The sequence below is a fragment of the Kryptolebias marmoratus genome, linkage group LG6 (assembly GCF_001649575.2).
Source record: "Kryptolebias marmoratus isolate JLee-2015 linkage group LG6, ASM164957v2, whole genome shotgun sequence".
In the NCBI taxonomy this organism is placed as follows: Eukaryota; Metazoa; Chordata; class Actinopteri; order Cyprinodontiformes; family Rivulidae; genus Kryptolebias; species Kryptolebias marmoratus.
The window spans coordinates 20904871-20922096 of NC_051435.1; the positions used below are offsets into that span (position 1 = coordinate 20904871).

A 17226-nucleotide genomic window follows, 5' to 3' on the forward strand; every position below is an offset into this window, starting at 1 on the left:
GCATTTTCACAAATTTTTTTTTTTTTCAATTAAATTTGAAGCAAAGTAAGCATGACCACTCATCAGAAATGTGCCCGTATAGACAAGTAAAATGGAACTAGCTTATCTTGAGGAATGCATATTGCCCACTACCTTGCATATCAAAGTCTTAGTCTTTTTTTTTTTTGATGGAACTTATTGGATGCAAAGGCTCGTCACTGGGGAGGTACCCTTAAAGGAACTAATCTTGTCCCCCTAACTGTGGGTATTTATTGGTGCCATCGTAGTTTGTACCTTTAAAAGATCTGAGCTGGAGAAGTTTGGCAAAAACAAAAACAAAAAAATATATAAAACTGGGCAAGAATTTCAGTCTCCAGATGTGCAAAGCTGGTAAAGACAAACCCCAAAAGACTTACAGCTGGAACTGCAGCAAATGGTGTTTCTACAAAGTATTGACTCAGCGGGGTGAATAAAAATGCAGACTGAAAAGTGTCACTCCACAATTATGCACCAATTTGTTGGTCTATCACATAAATCCCAGGAAAATCCTTTGACAAAAGAAGGGGATGTTTTTCTTTGTTTTTGTTTTGTTTTGTTTTTCCCACATGAAGGCAGTCCCATTCAACAAAAACGAGATATTGTCAGTATTTTGTTTTAGTATTTCTTCCTGTTTTATTGTTATGTCTGCCATTTTAGTTTAGTTTAAACTTACTGGACAAGGCCAACACAGAAAACAATGCAGCATGTTAAAACAAAGCCACCGTTGCTTTGTACAGAGGTTGTCTAGCCCAAGACTCATTTGCAAACTTTTTTTAAACTAAAATCAACAATAAAACTAGACATTCCACATGCACAAACACATGAGTTAAGTTGGGTCAGTGAAGGAACATGACAAAAGCAGGAACTCGTGCAAAGGAAAGAAACATTTTCCAGTTCCAGCTGTACAGGCTGGTGTCCATCAGACTGTAAAGATTTGTTTTTGTTTCAGTTGTTGCTGGTGTAGCTTCTCAGCCATTCAGGGTATGGCAATTTTAAACAGATTTAAAAACAAAGCAATGGGCCTTATATTCTAAAGATGTTTTGCTTCCCATCTGGGGAGCTTTTCTCAGTTCAAAACTGGACGCATGAGAGGTTTTCTTTATGCAGTTAAATTCACATGCAGATTAATCTCTTCCCTCCCACCGGAGAGTCATTAGGGTCTTTGTTTGCATGGCTCATAGAGAGATGTTTCGGTCACGTGCATAAAGGTGGGAATTAGGGGAATTAAACTGTTCTTTCAACAGTTTTTTAGCTGTCCGATTACAACCGGATAGTGCTTAATACAGGTCTGAACTGCCAGCAACGATGCACATTGAGAATGTTTTCACTCGAACCACTTGTATCCACATACGTCTGGTAGTCTGAACAGAAATCCGTCTCAATCCTCGATTTGGTTTGAAACGCACCAGCATGTCGTGTTTGGAAGTGAAGTGAAGTGAAATTTATTTACATAGCACTTTTCAGCAGCAAGGCGATCCAAAGTGCTTTACAACACAGAAACAACAATCAGGTACAGACAGAATCAAATACAGAAATACATAAACATGAATAAACTTTCCTCCTTTGGAGAAAAATCCTGAGATTTTCAGATATAATATATAATTTGCTGGAGTATCTGAGGAACTCAGAAGGAGCTTATTTGTACAACAACCTCACAGGTTTAATAGCAGATTGAGGTGCTTAGCCCAAATGTACTTTTTATGAACTTTTATTTTTTTGACTGTGTAGTTAGGATGAAAAGCTGCTGAAATTCCTCTAACTAGGTTCAACAGAGAGGAGGAGCAGCAGTGAGAAGGCTTACCTGAAACTCAAACGTCTCATCAAACAGTGGGTCGTCCTGGTTCTGAGCCGCAGTGCGTGTTCTCTGTTCGGCACAATCAGCTGGGACGCCGTGCAGCTCCAGAACCACGTATGGATCGATGACTTCTCCCTTGGCACCTGACCCCTGAGGCTTCGGCAGGTTGTGGGCACTGATGACCTGTAAAAAAAAAAACGGCAATTCATGTTATGTTACTGCTAAAGCTCTGTGATAAAACACAACATATGTCTTGCTGCAACCATTCCTTTTGTTCAACCTAAGGGGGGGAGATGTATTTTTTTTATTGTTTCACCTACTTATCTTTAATCCCCAAACTTGTGTTTTCTTGTTGAGCTAAACCAGTTGGACGTGGGACAAAGTGCTGCTTGACGTCTCTGTTTATTTAGCAGATATAAAAACAAAGCTGGTCAGTTAGTTTAGTCATAGGTGTGGGAGTGTTTTGTTTCTTGCTTGTTATTATTGAAGCTCCTTTAAATTTTAGGTTTTACATTGATAGCTCGATGTGGGCTACTCAGTAAGCGTTTAAAAGAGTGCGTTCACGAGGAGGAGCAAAAACATTGTGCTGCAACCCCACTTTAATTGAGCAGGTGCTTATGAGTGGTATTAATGTTTTGTAAACTTTGATCCTAAATTAGTTTTTTACTTGGGGAACCTCAGGCCTCAAACCTGTGACTTACTGTTAACTTGTATATTGCATGTGTAAAATTTATTTTCTTTACAAGCTTTAACATAGTTGTACTAGTGCCTGTGTGCTGTTAGCTTTTGTCTGTTTGTGTATTTTACCATCAACCTGCCAGGGACTACAGATAACGTAGCTGAATCTGGCACATTTACAGGGTTAAACCATGTTCATTAATGTGCACTCTGACTTTCAAACAAATAAAAATAAAAAGGAGCTTATAAGTAAAATTTGAGGAATGATAACAGCAAGCAAAACATTTTCTAACATGCACTTACATGTATTTAGTTATAAAGAACAGACCTATATATGTCAAGATATGTAAAAATATAGCAATTGGACTTATTTTTTGTAGTTGAAGACAGATAGTGTGGAGTTCCTAGCTTTAAACTGCACAAGATGCAGAGATTTAACTCACGCTTCTCCCATCTGCGAGTCGATTGGGTTCTTGTTCGTCAGGATAAAGAGAGACATTTTGGTCACAAGCAGGAGTACCTAATTTGCTGGAGTATCTGGGAAACTTGGAGGGATTTTCTCCAAACACAACATCCCGGTGTGCTTCAAACCCAACAGGACTCTCAAACAGAGGCAGGTCAATCCGAAGGACAAAACTCCCAAACCCAAACTGAGCGGTGTGGTGTCTGCAGTTCAGTGCAGCGAGGAATGTCCACTCCTCTATATTGGAGAAACCAAACAGCCTCTCCACAGATGTATGGTTCAACACGGGAGAGATGCTCTTCAGGACAGGACTCAGCTGTTCACCTACACCTCAAGGATAAGGGGCACTCTTTTGAGGATCAAAATGTTCATATTTTGGGCTGAGAAGACAGATGGTTTGAGAGGGGAGTAAAGGAAGCCAAATAACCTCAAACAAGACAAACCAACTTTAAAGAGATGAGGAGGTCTCAGATTTAAGCTTTCTAAAACCTACAATGGAGCATTAAGCCTGATATCCAGTCGGTTTCCCTCTAATTCCCACCGCCATGCTTGAGACCAAACTATAAACCAGCCAAACAAAGACCCAAACGACTCTCTGGTGGGAATTTATCTGCACAACGGAGCACCTCATGCAAATTAAAGCTTGGAAATCCACACTCACCACACTCCACACTTAGTTTCAACCTGAGAAAGCTCCCTGGATGGGAAGCAAAACGTCTTCAAATACAGAAAAGAAGTTCACTAGTTTTGTTTGTTACATTTTTTTTCCGAATTTGCTATGTTCTGCATGACTGAGAATCTACACCAGCAAAACCTATGCATGGAAAACTGATTTCTAAAGTTCAAATTTAAAAAAATAATAACGAAACAGCATCTGGACCTTAATGCGCAGAGTCTGAGGTGGAACTCCTGGCACACAGCCATGAGTGTGGGCACTGAAATATGACACCTCATCCCTCATCACAGCAGGTCGGAGGACGTAGCCACATCCCCCGTTCTGGGAGAAGCGGCCTCGATGGAGGTCCAGCATGGCGCCTGGAGTCTGCTGGTTTAAGGCCACGAGCTGGACCCCTCCCTTCCAGTACCCTTGGGGGTTGGGGTTGCTGGAGTCCAGACGCACTGAGCTGGGTCGTACCCTGGTTAGGGTGCGCTTGGTGAACATAACGAGGTCCTCTGGGCTCTCACTGGTCAGCCGCCCAGCCTCTCCCTCACCCAGGGAGCACATTGTCCAGTAAGGCAGCTCAGGAAGAACCGGCGAGCCCGGAGAGGAGGGGCTGCTGGGGGGCGACTGCTGCTGAGCCTGCTTATAGCTGCTTCTCTGGGCGTAGAAGCTACGGCTTCCGGTCCGAGCGATGGCCACCAGGTCTGAGAGCTCTTTGTGGAGACGGAGCTTTCTGGGCTGAGAGGGAGGAGGCACCACTAAGACCAAACCCAGTTCCTCCTCACCAGGGATGGTCATTCTCCTTCCAGCCAGGGGTCCTCCTCCACCTATCTCCTCATCCTCCTCAGACACCTCTCCGTCAGAGCCTTCCTGCTCCGGGGGAAGGTTCTTCCCCACTATGAGGATACGTCCCTTCAGCTGCTCAGGGGAGGGTAAGGTTGTGGCCCGTCCCCCTAGGCTCACTGGTAGTGCCTCTGGGGTGTAAAGACGAGATCCAAACACCTTCTTTAGGTGGTGCACCATGGTGCACTGCTGAGCGGGAGAGCAGCGCTGGCACAAGTACAGCAGGAGTGGGTACTGAGAGGTCAGGAAGGCATATTTGTTGACTACCTCCAACGCCGAACGGATAGTGACAGGCGCGTGGTGGTGGTGATGGTGATGATGATGGTGGCGGGAGATGTCGGGCTCATGGTCGACCCCAAGCAAAGGCTCCCCCTCGGGTCCATCAGTCACTCCTAGCTCCAGGCACCGGCAGCCAGACTGCAGGGCTTTCATCAGCCCTCCGAGGTCTGCTCTGCCGTGGACCTGGTCATCCAGGAGGTAGGAGCGGTAAGAGGTGCTGAGAGAAGAAAAAAACAAACACCAACAAGTCACAAACTAAAGCAAATCATTTCCAGTTTTTAGTATTAACAACAATTCAAACAGTTATTGTGGGTTTCCATCATTTGTTCATATATTGTTTATGTATCATGTTTTGCATAGAATAATTATGTCAAATGGGACTACAGTTTCAAACAATGACAAAAACATCTGTAGAGGGACACAATGTGGGCCAAAAACAAGTTTCTGACCATTTTGGACACTCCATTTACAACAGTATTCTGGTATTCTCTTTTCATGCCACAACTACAGGCACTGCATGTTTGCAGTACTCAGACACTGTTATAGAGTGGCTTGTTCAAACCTTTCTTAAGCTAAAAACAATCTGCTGGCTTTCCTACATCTACTGATGATTGAGGTCTTAGAATGGGCCTTATACATATATATATATAATATGTGTGTATTTTCCTCTCATAGAATGCACTGATTCAAATCAGTCAGACTTATTTGGAGAAAAGAGTGTCTTGCATCCTACAGCCTTCTTACAGGGATATCTCTCCATGATAGCATTGGTATTAAACTCTTTGCACTAAAACAATAAATACAGACATGGAAAAATGTGTTCGTCTGGCTCTTACACCTTCACTGGGTCTGTGGTTTGAGTGTATTTATACACCGTTTGCAGGAGTTGACGTCTAAGGGCAAGACCTGCTCCGGGGACGGTGACAGGTGGGGAGTTTAACTGGGGCGATACACCTGTCAAACAGTCACACAGGTGTCATGAGGAGAGCTCAGGAAGGAAACCTCCTGTGAAGCTGAGCAAAACCTCTGCGCCGCAGCTGAGTGATTGCAGCAGGCTGCTCTTCAGGCTGTTTCCTCTCTGGAGGCGCAGTAGACCTTTGCTCCCTTTCCCCCCAGTGCCATTTTCAAATAATAAAACTGATACTTTTTACAGAAAACAAAAAACCTTGTTCATCAGTTGAAAGAGAGATGACATCCACTGCAGACACACTGTGGGACTCTCTTTATGCCCACTACTTCACACTGCGTGACAAATAAATAGAGTTGCCTACTTTTGGAAATTGAAATAAAGAATACTGACTGGACAGAGTGGTGCAGAGGGAGAGGGTACTCTTTTTATAAAGACAATATATAGTTGTAAGGTGCTATTTCTACTCAAAATACGTAGAAAGTAGATTCTAGCTGACAATTTGCTACATTTAGCTTTTAGCTACTATTCTGATATTCTTTGCTTTTAACTAGCCTGTTGTTACGTTTAGCTAGCCATTTGCTACATTTCATTAGCGTTCCTTTCTTTTTAATTAGTGTCTTGCTCTTTTTATTTTTTAGTGTTGTTCTGGTTCTTTTAGCTTTAAAAACTCAGTTTTAGCTTTTTTTTTCAAATTTTGGCAGTCATTTAGCCTTCAGTATTCACACTTTTTTTCTTTTTGTTTGTTTGTTTGTTTGTTTTAGAAAATTGCAGCTTCTTTAGTTTGTGTTTGGCATATAACTTTTTAAATAAAAAAGTTGGGCAATTTAAAAAACAAAGCAGCTTAAACAACAATCTTTCTTGTAGATTCAATTTGCTAAAGTATATTTCTTTTTTCCAGCAGATAAAAAAACAAAACATGACTCCGCAGTATAATCACTGTTTCACCTTCATTTATCATCTATAGATCATCATTAACATCTACAGATTTGCACTGGCTTTTTAATAATAAGCTACAGTGTGTTTCTAATCAACTTAACAAGGAATGTGTCTTTTTAGTTTCAAATACGGGACGACTCCTTATCCTTAGGGACAGTTGGCAACCTTACAGACAAGTCAGGAGTGACTGCCACTTGTGTCACAAGTGCAGCTTGTACTTCTGGCTCATAAAACCGGTTAATTGTAAGACATATAAACTCCACATGGACTGAACATGTACGACACGTTTTCCATGGGCTGACGGCACAAATTCTTCACACACCTCAGGCTAGTCAGGCATTCAACCTATACTTGACAAGTACTTTGTCTATACTATTTCTCAAACTATCCGTCAGTGATCACCAAGACTCCGCAGCCTGGCTGCAAACTAACCAAACCAAAACACTTCGAGCGGGCTGTGAGTTTGGCTTAAGACCAAACCCTGATAGCAAATCAGTCCATCCAAATTAATGCCAGTAAAAAAATCCCCTCATCTTTCTTTGAAAAACCTGGATTTCAGCATTAATGACCAGCTCTCTTTAATCCGATCATGTTGTCCTTGTCTCATCTTTCTGGACTTTATAAAAAAAATAAATTTAAATGTCAAACAATTTTAGACTCAGGACCTGGTTCACTAAATATTATGCTAAGACTGGTTTTAACAATACGTACACATCATTTTCTCCCACTCTCTGCTCCATTACAGTGTGATGTTCAGAAAGTAACTAAAATTGATGATAAGCTGGCAGAAACATGCCCGTACAGTTCAGCAGCTGTGAGCAAGTTAAACGGTGTTTGCATCAGATCGCAGTTACCACAGATAGGCACAAAAGCAACAGAAAGAAGAACATGTTTTCTCACAGGTCTTTAACATATGAATTACAAATGCACACCTTGAAAGTGCACAAACGTTTATAACAGGGAGGACTCACATTTGGGATGGCATTTCTAAATAATAAATGACATTTTCTGCTTTCCTGATGATCATTGCATTCTCTCATTTCCACTTCTTAAGCAAAAAGAGTTGTTTTCTATCCCGGACCACAGGTTGCTTAATGTGTCGTCCCCAAAGGGAGGGCCAGGACCTTCCTCTCTTGGTTACAGAGTTTTTCTGGGGGCACCTGAACCACAATTCACTGTAAGGACAGGATTTATTTACAGATTTAATAAAAACCTAGGTTCTGTTTGCTCACCTCTTGTTGGATTTTGAATGTTAAACAGCCACACCCGGATTTTACACACTTTAACCATTCATTTGTCGACTCATCATTGTCTGATACTCATCACTTGTAGAAAAGATTAATTACTATATACAATATAGTGCCAGAGGTATTCGCTCACCCATTTAAATCATTGAATTCAGATGTTCCACTAACTTCCATGGCCACAGGTGTATAAAATCAAGCAGCTAGGCATGCAGACTGCTTCTACAAACATTTGTGAAAGAATGGGTCACTCTTAGGAGCTCAGTGATTTCCAGTGTGGTACAGTGATAGGATACCACTTGTGCAACAAGTCCAGTTGTGAAATTTTCTTGCTACTAAATATTCCACAGCCAACTGTTAGTGGGATTATAACAAAGTGGAAGTGATAGGGAACAACAGCAACTCAGCCACATAAAATCACAGAGCGGTCTCAGCAGATGACAAGGAGCATAGATCACAGAGGTCACCAATGTTCTGCAGAGTCAACAGCTACAGACCTCCAAAACTTCATGTGACCTTCAGATTAGCTCAAGAACAGTGTGTAGAGAGCTTCATGGAATGGGTTTCCATGTCTGAGCAGCTGCATCCAAGCCTTCCATCATCAAGTGCAACACAAAGTATCAGATGCAGTGGTGTAAAGCACGCCGCCACTGGACTCTAGAGCAGTGGAGACGTGTCTTCTGTAGGGACGAATCACGCTTCTCTGTCTGACAATCTGGTGGCCAGGAGAACAGTACTTGTCTGCAGCTGCGGCTCAGTGTTTAGAGCAATCATCCTCCAACGAGACAGCTGGAGGTTCAATTCCACCAGTATGCAGCATGTCGAAGTATCTCTGGAACCCCTCACTGCCTTTGATGTGCCCCACAGGTGTATGAATGTGATCTGAAGCACTGATTAGACTCTATAGAATGATTTATTCATTCTATTATTATTTATGTATTATTTTGTGTTGTAATGTGCTTTGAGTGGCCTGATTGGCCAAAAAGGCACTATATAAGTATAGTCCATTTCCCATTTACACCGGCAAGTTTGCGAGTACTTTGAGAATTAGATGGATGTGCAAAATCTGATTTGTGCCTGCAGAAGTCACACAGTCCTTTGGTGAATTTGGCCCTCAGAATTTTGACCCCACAACTACTGCTACTACTACTGCACAAGTAATGTTTTTTCTATTTCTAGGTCTCCTTGCATGCACAGTCAAACCTTTACAGAAAATACGACAGCACAGAGTGGACTCAATACATCCGTCTTCATCTTCAAGAATATTTTGTGGACTCATCAATTCGGAGAAAAACTCTTCTCTTAACGCCTCTAACTCGTGCTTTCTTTGCCCCTTTGGTACCTCTCCTACTTGTACTCTGTCCTCTAAAAAAGATCAGGCACTTTCTGCCTGGTGTTCTGGTAGTATACTTCGAAAATCGATTTTTCACTGACAGGACGTTGTGAGAAAAAGCATCCACTAAATAAAAGATCTAGAATTTGTTGAAGGTATGCATATTGCCTGCCACCGTTTATGCCAAGGATTTTAAACTGAGATCATCTAATGCTGAGAAATGATGGAGTGTTAGCAGATATGGTCAAGCCTTGTAAATGATGTTGTGTGTAATGTTGTGGTGTGTTAGTGCTCAGGGTATATCATGGAGACACATTTAAATAAATATTTGTAAAAGTGACTGAATTAGAGTTAGTTTTGTGGAGGGTAAGGCTGATTAACTGTGGCTGCCACCTTGAATTGGGTCGACTCCAAATGGTAATCTGTTGTTGAGGCATAGACAATAATTACTCTTTGAAAGTTTCATTAAGATCTGGCCTTTTTTCCATAAGATATTTTGATATTGCCAAAGTTGTAAGCAAAAGTGCTGCACACCGCGTGCTGCTCTGAGTGTGTGTTGACGCTCACCTACCACCACACTAAATTTGAGCTCAATATCTGTAAAAGTGGCTGAGTTGAAGCTGTTTTCCTGTTTGATAAGTTTGCTCAGTTGTGGCGACCATTTTGAAAAGGACTGACTCCAAAAGGTAATCAGATGTAGATGTATACATCCAGTTATTACCGGATGCACATCTACACACAAAAGAACACATACGGGCAAACACATTACCAGCCTCCTTCCCCTTTCAGCTTTACTGAGAGAAATTTAAACAGACAAAAGCTACACTAGCTAATTGAGGCATTACAGGTTGGAGAAAGAAGGGTAATTTTGAAGGCAATTTTCTGCCCAAATTGAATTTAGTCGCATGGCCTGTCAAATAACCTACAGTGTATAGCACAATAAAGCTCTCACACTGTATCCAACTTAAGTTCTGTATTTTTCTCAGATTTTCACAGCTGAACCATCTGGCAAATGAGTTAAAAAGCAACCAATAAGTGAATTAATTCAGAGACGTGTGGATACTTTGTGACAGCCATATACTGTAACTAAAATTGTACTTGTGTGACAGTAGTCTGTTTAAAAAAAGTGTGGTCCTTTCAAATAAATAATGGACCAACTAATAGCCCTGCCCGGTGTGTGAACCTGCTCGTCACTGCAGCGTGCATGTATGGATCTGTGTGGACCTGGAGTATCCGAAGTTCACGCAGAAATGTAACTTGATTCGTGGGTATCAAGTGATCTGTGCACACACCCACACACACTCAGAGCAAAGGAAGCTTTTAAAAGTGAAAAAAGAAAAAAATATATATATTAATATATTAATATATAATATATATTAATATATATGAAAATGCATTTTGTTTTGGAGTTCTAGTGCCTAAACGATGACGGAAATTATAATTTTTCAATTTGTATACAAAGTATATGCCCTCTTCATGTAGTTTCTCAATAAAAAATCGAATTCAAAAGAATAAAAAAGTGAAAATAGTCGCAACCGTGAGGCCAAAATACAACCATACCTATTATTACCTATTGACCACTATGAGGTTCCCGCTGTGCAAACACATGCTTCATGAAACAAAAAAATAATACGTACATTCATAAATAAGGCAGATATTTTGGAATTTCTTTTCCCAAACATGTGAAGGAAGTTGTAGTCATCAGATGAAACTAAAACACTTTTGGCCGTCACGGACAACGCCATGTCTGCTACAAACACTTGTCTTCAGAACACCATCACTGCAGTGAAGCATAGTGGTGGCAGCATCATGCTGTGGGGATGCTTTTCATCAGCAGGGACTGGGAAACTGGTCAGAGTTAAAGCAAAGATAGATGGAGCAAAACAAAGAGATTTTCTTGAGCGGAATTTGTTGGGAGTTATCTAGAGGTTTGAGACAGGGACGGAGGTCCACCTTCCAGCAGGACAAAGACTCTAAACTCTCTGCTGAAGAAACACTGGAACGGTCCAGTCAAAGTCCAGACCTCAGTCCAACTCAGAAGCTCTTGTATAGTTTAAAAGTTGTTGGACATCAGCAGCACCAATCCAACCTGAAGGAGCTGCAGCAGTTTGGTCATGAAGAATTGACAAAAAGTCCAGGTTAGATGGACCAAGACCAAGGAGACGGATGTGAGGAGACTTAATGAGACTTAAAGTGGCTTTACATAATGACTTTTGTGATTAAACCCAAGTCATTAATGGTGTCCGCAAAGACCATTTTCCAGTTTTACATTTTAAGAATTATTTCAAACAAATTAACAAACAATTTAACTTCAATATGAAGCATTTTTACAGAATTATTGCTTTGAACCAGATTAAAAATCTAAATAAATTTCAGGTTGTAAAGCAACAAAAGAGGAAGACTAACATGGAGTGTGAACAATTTTGCAACCCACACTTGTGAATACTGTTTCTCTCTGTAGAGTGGTTGACTGGTAACACTTTAGAAGTGACTTTTAACCCTTTCCAGATTGATGGTTGCTACTCTAACGCCAATAGTGATGACTTTCTACCTTGGCATTGTGTTAACACACACCTGTACGCTGCAGTAAACTGACAAAACTCTCGCTTTTATGGAGGCGGTCCTACTGATGATGATCAGTTGATCGATACATCTGATCAGCAGCTCCTGACTGACGCTAAACCTCATAAATCATCTGGAAGCAGCAGGAGTGCAGTTAGTTTTTCCACTCCCAGTTTTTCCATTTTGGCTTTATTCCCATTTAATACATACTGACTAAGTGGAATCTGTTGCGTGTTTTTGTAACCCGAGGTTAGATTTGTATAATTTTAGAACCTGGTAAAAAAACAGATCATTGTTATTATGTTCTTCAATTAAATCAGCCTTGCTGATCTAAAACCCCTCAAAAATCACCTGATGTGCAATGCTCTCTGCGTGCAAGACGTTTTCTTCAGGTATGAATGGATTATTCAGACTGATCAAGATCCAGCAATCTGAATGTATCTGCATAAGAAATCAGAACTTTGACCAAACAGTTCACCCTACAGCAACCCTTAAATTGATTTTATTTTAAGCCAAGAGACCCACAAACCTGATGTAATAGTGGGACAGAGGCAGGTTCATGTCTTGGCAAACTCCCAGGTGCTCCTGGTCGAGCAGCTGACACTCGGGAGACTGAAGGTAGCGAGCGAATCCATCCAGACCCATCAGCCCTCGCTCCCTGCCCTGCGCTGAGGGCTCGTAACGCTTCAGGAGCTCCCAGCAGCCATCGGTTGTGGCCAGAGACAAGCCTTGCTCCGTCTCCAGGAAAAGGCGCAGGTCCTGAGGATCCAGGCACTCGCGGTCCTTGGACAGCTGCACCAGCAGGAAGTAGACGTCGGGCCGAGTGCAAAGCTCGCAGTAGGCCTCCTGGAACTCCTCGCGCGTCACGTGAGAGGTGAGCTTCTCCTTGCTGCGCTGGATCTCCTTGAAACGAAGACGTACCTGAAAAAAGCAAAAACACACTGGGTGACTAAGAGGAGAAGCAGGTCGGATGAAAGGTGGTAACTGAGTAAAAGCTGCACTGAGGTACAGTTCCAAACAGTCTTCGTACCCATTGAACCTTTTCACATTTTCTCACGTTAAAACCACAACCTTCATAGTATTTTACTGGTATATAGGATAGACCAACACAATGCAGCACATAATTGTGAAGAGGAAGGAAAATGATACATGGTTTTATTTTATTTTTTTACCATACCATACCAGCTTTATTTAGAAACTGCTTCAAACAACAACAGGACCAAAGCGCTGTACAGTACAGTAAATGAAATATAAGAGCAGTTACATGACATTAAACAGTAAAAGAATTCAAATAAATAAATAAAGCAAAAGCAGCCCCATAATAAAAACAATAAAATCAATTAAAATAAACAAAAGCCAAGGAGAAGAGATGGGTTTTAAGAAGGAGTGATTTAAAAACAGACGGGGAAGAGGCCTGTCTAATGGTCAAAGGGAGGTTGTATATTTTTACAAAAGCAATCTGTAGAATGTGGCGTGTTTTTGTATTCAGCCCCCCTGAGTCAGTACAGTGTAGAACCAGCTTTTTCTACAGGTCCAGCTGCAAGTCTTTTGGGGTTTGTTTCTACCTGGCTTGGTCATCTAGAGACTGAATTTGTTGCCCATTCTTCTTTGCAAAACAGCTCAAGCTCAATCCGATTGGATGGGCAACGAACTGTAATTTTCCAGTCTTGCCACAGATTCTTAGTTGGATTCGATCTAGACTTTGACTAACCCATTCTAACAAATGAATATGCTTCGATCTTACTATTAGCTATTGTAGATCTGGCTGGATGTTTTGGGTCGTTGTCCTACTTGACGGTGAAACCTCCACCTCAGCCTCTAACAAGTTTTTTTCCAGGATTGTCCTGGATTTAGCTCCATCCGTCTTCTCGTCAACTCTGATCAGCTTCCCTGTCCCTGCTGATGAAAATCATCCCCACAGCATGATGCTGCCACCACCATGTTTCACAGTGGGGATGGTGTGTTCTTCCACATGTTTGCCATGTCCCTACATGACTTGTCTCAAACTGCAAACAGGACTTCTTCTGGTTTTCTTCCTACAATGCTTTTCTTCTTCCACTCTTCCATAAAAACCAGATATGCAGAGTTCACGACTAATCGGTGTCCTGTGGACAGATTGTCCCCCCTGAGCTGTGGATCTCTACAGCCCCTCCAGAGTTACTGTAGGCTTCTTGGTTTCTTCTCAGATTATTGCTCTTCTTGACCGGGCTGTCATGTTATGTGGACGGCCATGTGTTGGTAGGTCTGCAGTTGTTGTCTTTCCTTTTTCAGAAGATGGACCGAACAGAGCTCTGTGAGCTGTACAAAGTATGGGATATTGTCATGGTTTTTGGTGTTTTTTGTGAACTCTTGTTTTGTTTCTGGTTTGTTATTAGTTTCTGTGTTCATGCCCTGTCACTCTCCACTTCCCCAGTACTTTTCCTATTATGTCTGCCACGCCCATCTCCACCTGCTTGTAATCAGTCTCTCTCACCTGTGTCCATTTTCCTCATTATCCTCTGTCTTCAAGAACCGGTCTTTCTCCTTCACTCCTCACTGGATCATTCCGCTTTGTCTGTTAGTTCTTGTTTCATCTGTTTTTGCCTTCGCTCCTCGTGTTTGTATTTTGATAGTGTTTGTTTTGCTGCCACGTCAGCCCTTTTTGTTTGTATTTTAGTTAAGTAAAGTTTTAAGTTCGTTAAAGTCATGCGTCTGCGTTCTGGGTTCGCCGCCATATCTCCACCTTGTGACAGAATGATCCAGTCAAACCAGAACCCCGCAGACGTCAGTCCCTGTGTTGCTCTCTCCGCAGAGGAGAAACAACAGATCCTTTGGGAGCTGCGGAGAGAGCACCCGCTTAGCATCCCGGATGGACTTTGTCAATCTGCTGCGGACTCTACCATGCCTCGCGGTCGCCGTCGGCGAAGGAGGGCACCATCTGCGGCCAACTTCATGCCTCCGTCAGCCACGACAGCTACCACATCTCCATCGGCCGCAGCAGCCTCCACATCTCCATCGGCCGCAGCAGCCTCCACGTCTTCATCGGCTGCTGCACTCTCCACGTCTCCACAGGCAGCAGCAGTCTCAACCACAGCCACCATCACGTCCTCGTCAGCTGCAACCACCACGCCTCCATCAGCCACAGCCACCATCATGTTTTCATCAGCCTCTGTAGCTCCCATGCCACTTCCGGGTTCGGCCACAACAGTCATCACGTCTCCGTCTGTTGCAGCCGCCATCACGCCTGCGTTGGTAACAACCGACACCACGCCTCCGCCTGCCGCAGCAGCCGTTACCACGACTCCATTTCTCTCTTCGCAGTTTTTTACAGCTGACTTGTGGACATGCTAGCACAAATTCAAAGACTGTTTACTTCTTTAAGAAATAACCCTGAACCAAATCATAATATTCTCACTTGCAACATCATTGAAAATATCCTCCTGTCACGAACTGGACTCTTACACATTCCCTTATTCATGAACTTTTTTAATGAAATAACCCGGTTAAAAGGACAATTACTCAATAAACCCAAGCCTGCCTGTTCCTCCCAGTCATCCAAATCAACCACCTCACCAGCTCTGCTCTCAGCCACGTCACCAGATCTGTCCACAGAGCTCTCCGGATCTCCTGAGGAGGTTGGGATTGTCGCTCTTCGCCAGGTCACTCCAGGGGGGGTCGACGTCGCCTTTTCTCCCTCAGCTCCACGGGCGGGTCAGCCTGACACCGCCGCCTCAGCGCCACGGGCGGATCAGTCTGACGCCGCCGCCTCAGCTCCACGGGCAGATTAGCCTGACGCCGCTGCCTCAGCTCCATGGGCGGATCAGCCTGATGCCGCTGCCTCAGCTCCACCTTGTGACAGATATTGTTTTATTGCCTAACCCTGCTTTAAACTTCTCAACACCTATTTTTTTTGTCTGCTTCCTTCATGCCTCTATCCTTTCATTTCCACTCTGCCCGTGCTTGCAGGACTCTTCCTGAGTGATATCATCTCAGCAAAAATCTGTCGCTGCAGGTTATCTTCACATCTGCCCGAGCCAGTACAGATATTTTATCTGTGTGCTCTCCAGAGTAGAAAGCGTGTTGCAGAATCTGAATTTCAAATTCACAAGCGCAGAGAAGCTCCAGATCTCCTGTCATGATGGCGTTCCAAAACACCCACCTGAAATCTCTCCACTACAAATCTAATACACAACATGTCAGGAGCTGAAAATCTGCCACTGCTTCTTTTAGTGGTTAGTTTTGTTTCAAACGTCTTCACCTTTAAATATAATAAAACTAAATATGAATTAACTATAAAAAAAATACACCAAATCTGATAACTTCTGAGTTTATTTAGTTTAAAAAGCTCAAAGCAGCAGTATAAGAATCTTGGTTAAATTCCATAACTGTAAAAATATTAAATTTAAAGTTAATTTTAAAGTACAGTGGAGCTTTAAAGATGCTTTTATCGCCTGCTGCCATGTCTGTGTGCATGTGCACACGTTTGTTTGTCTGTGGCATTACCTAACCAGTGGACAACTTTAAAGAAAGTAATCACTAGATGTACATCTGGAGCTAATTACGTTTGGAGCCAACCTTATTCAAGATGGCTGCCACAGCTAAGCAACCTCAGCCAACATAAAACAAGTTATACCTGTTTGGTGTAACTAGTTTCCAATCACAACACATACATAAATGTACAAGATATGCGTTTATAATTTTGTCATTAACTAATAAAGTCAACTGTGACTGTTAGTAAAATATCTTATGAACAACTGGTCGGATTTTATGGAAGCTTTCAGGAAGTAATCATTAGGTGAACATTTACAACTGATTGTCTTTTGGAGTCACCAAAATTGAAGATGACCACTACAGCTAATCCATATTAGCATAAACAAAAACGGCAAAAACTCAGTCAATTCTACAGACATTGAGCTAAACTCGTAGCAGCTGACAGTTTTCCTCAAAACATACTCCGAGTTCTAACAGATCACATGAGATCGCACATAATGATATTTACAAGGTCTGGCAAAAACAGTAATAAGTCAGTCCATTCTCATCATCATCATCAGTTTTAGGTTAAAACTCTGGCATGAAAGGTGGTGGGCCTTTCATTTTTTCTAAGGCAGCTGTTTGGCTTGGCAGGAAACAACCAAACAAGAGCACACACTTGCATAAATGAAATAATAAACAAGCAGAAACGACTTTACCTTGGCCTCCTTGATGCCCGGGCACAGTTTGCAGATCGTAGCGACAGCCACATCCTCCGATACGATCCCGTACCCGTCTTCGTCCACCTGTGCAAACTCCGCTGCCAGCCACTCGCTCCTCATCTTGCCTCCGAGGCTGCCTTCCACCGACACACCTCCTCCGTCGCACGGCCCTCCTCCTACTCCCGCGCCACCTCCCCCAGCCCCTCCGACGATCGAAGGGTGGGCAAGTAGGTAGCGCAGACCAGTCACCCAGATGTTGGCCACATCCGCCGACAACGCAACCAAGTCTAAAGACTGCAGGGAGCAACGGATAATTAGTAGAAGGACGGGGAG

At 42.7% G+C, this 17226-nt stretch overlaps 1 protein-coding gene across 1 annotated transcript in view; it reads right to left on the bottom strand.

Annotated features, from left to right (window-relative positions):
• plcl1 (phospholipase C like 1) overlaps window positions 1–17226 on the bottom strand; it is a 123573-nt gene that overhangs the window by 20490 nt on the left and 85857 nt on the right. The window contains exons 4-7 of the mRNA XM_017421139.3: window positions 16891–17187; window positions 12252–12643; window positions 3835–4954; window positions 1820–1996 (exon numbers count right to left, since the gene is read on the bottom strand). Coding sequence (XP_017276628.1) covers window positions 1820–1996; window positions 3835–4954; window positions 12252–12643; window positions 16891–17187 — 1986 coding nt within the window. The remainder of the gene's footprint in view (window positions 1–1819; window positions 1997–3834; window positions 4955–12251; window positions 12644–16890; window positions 17188–17226) is intronic.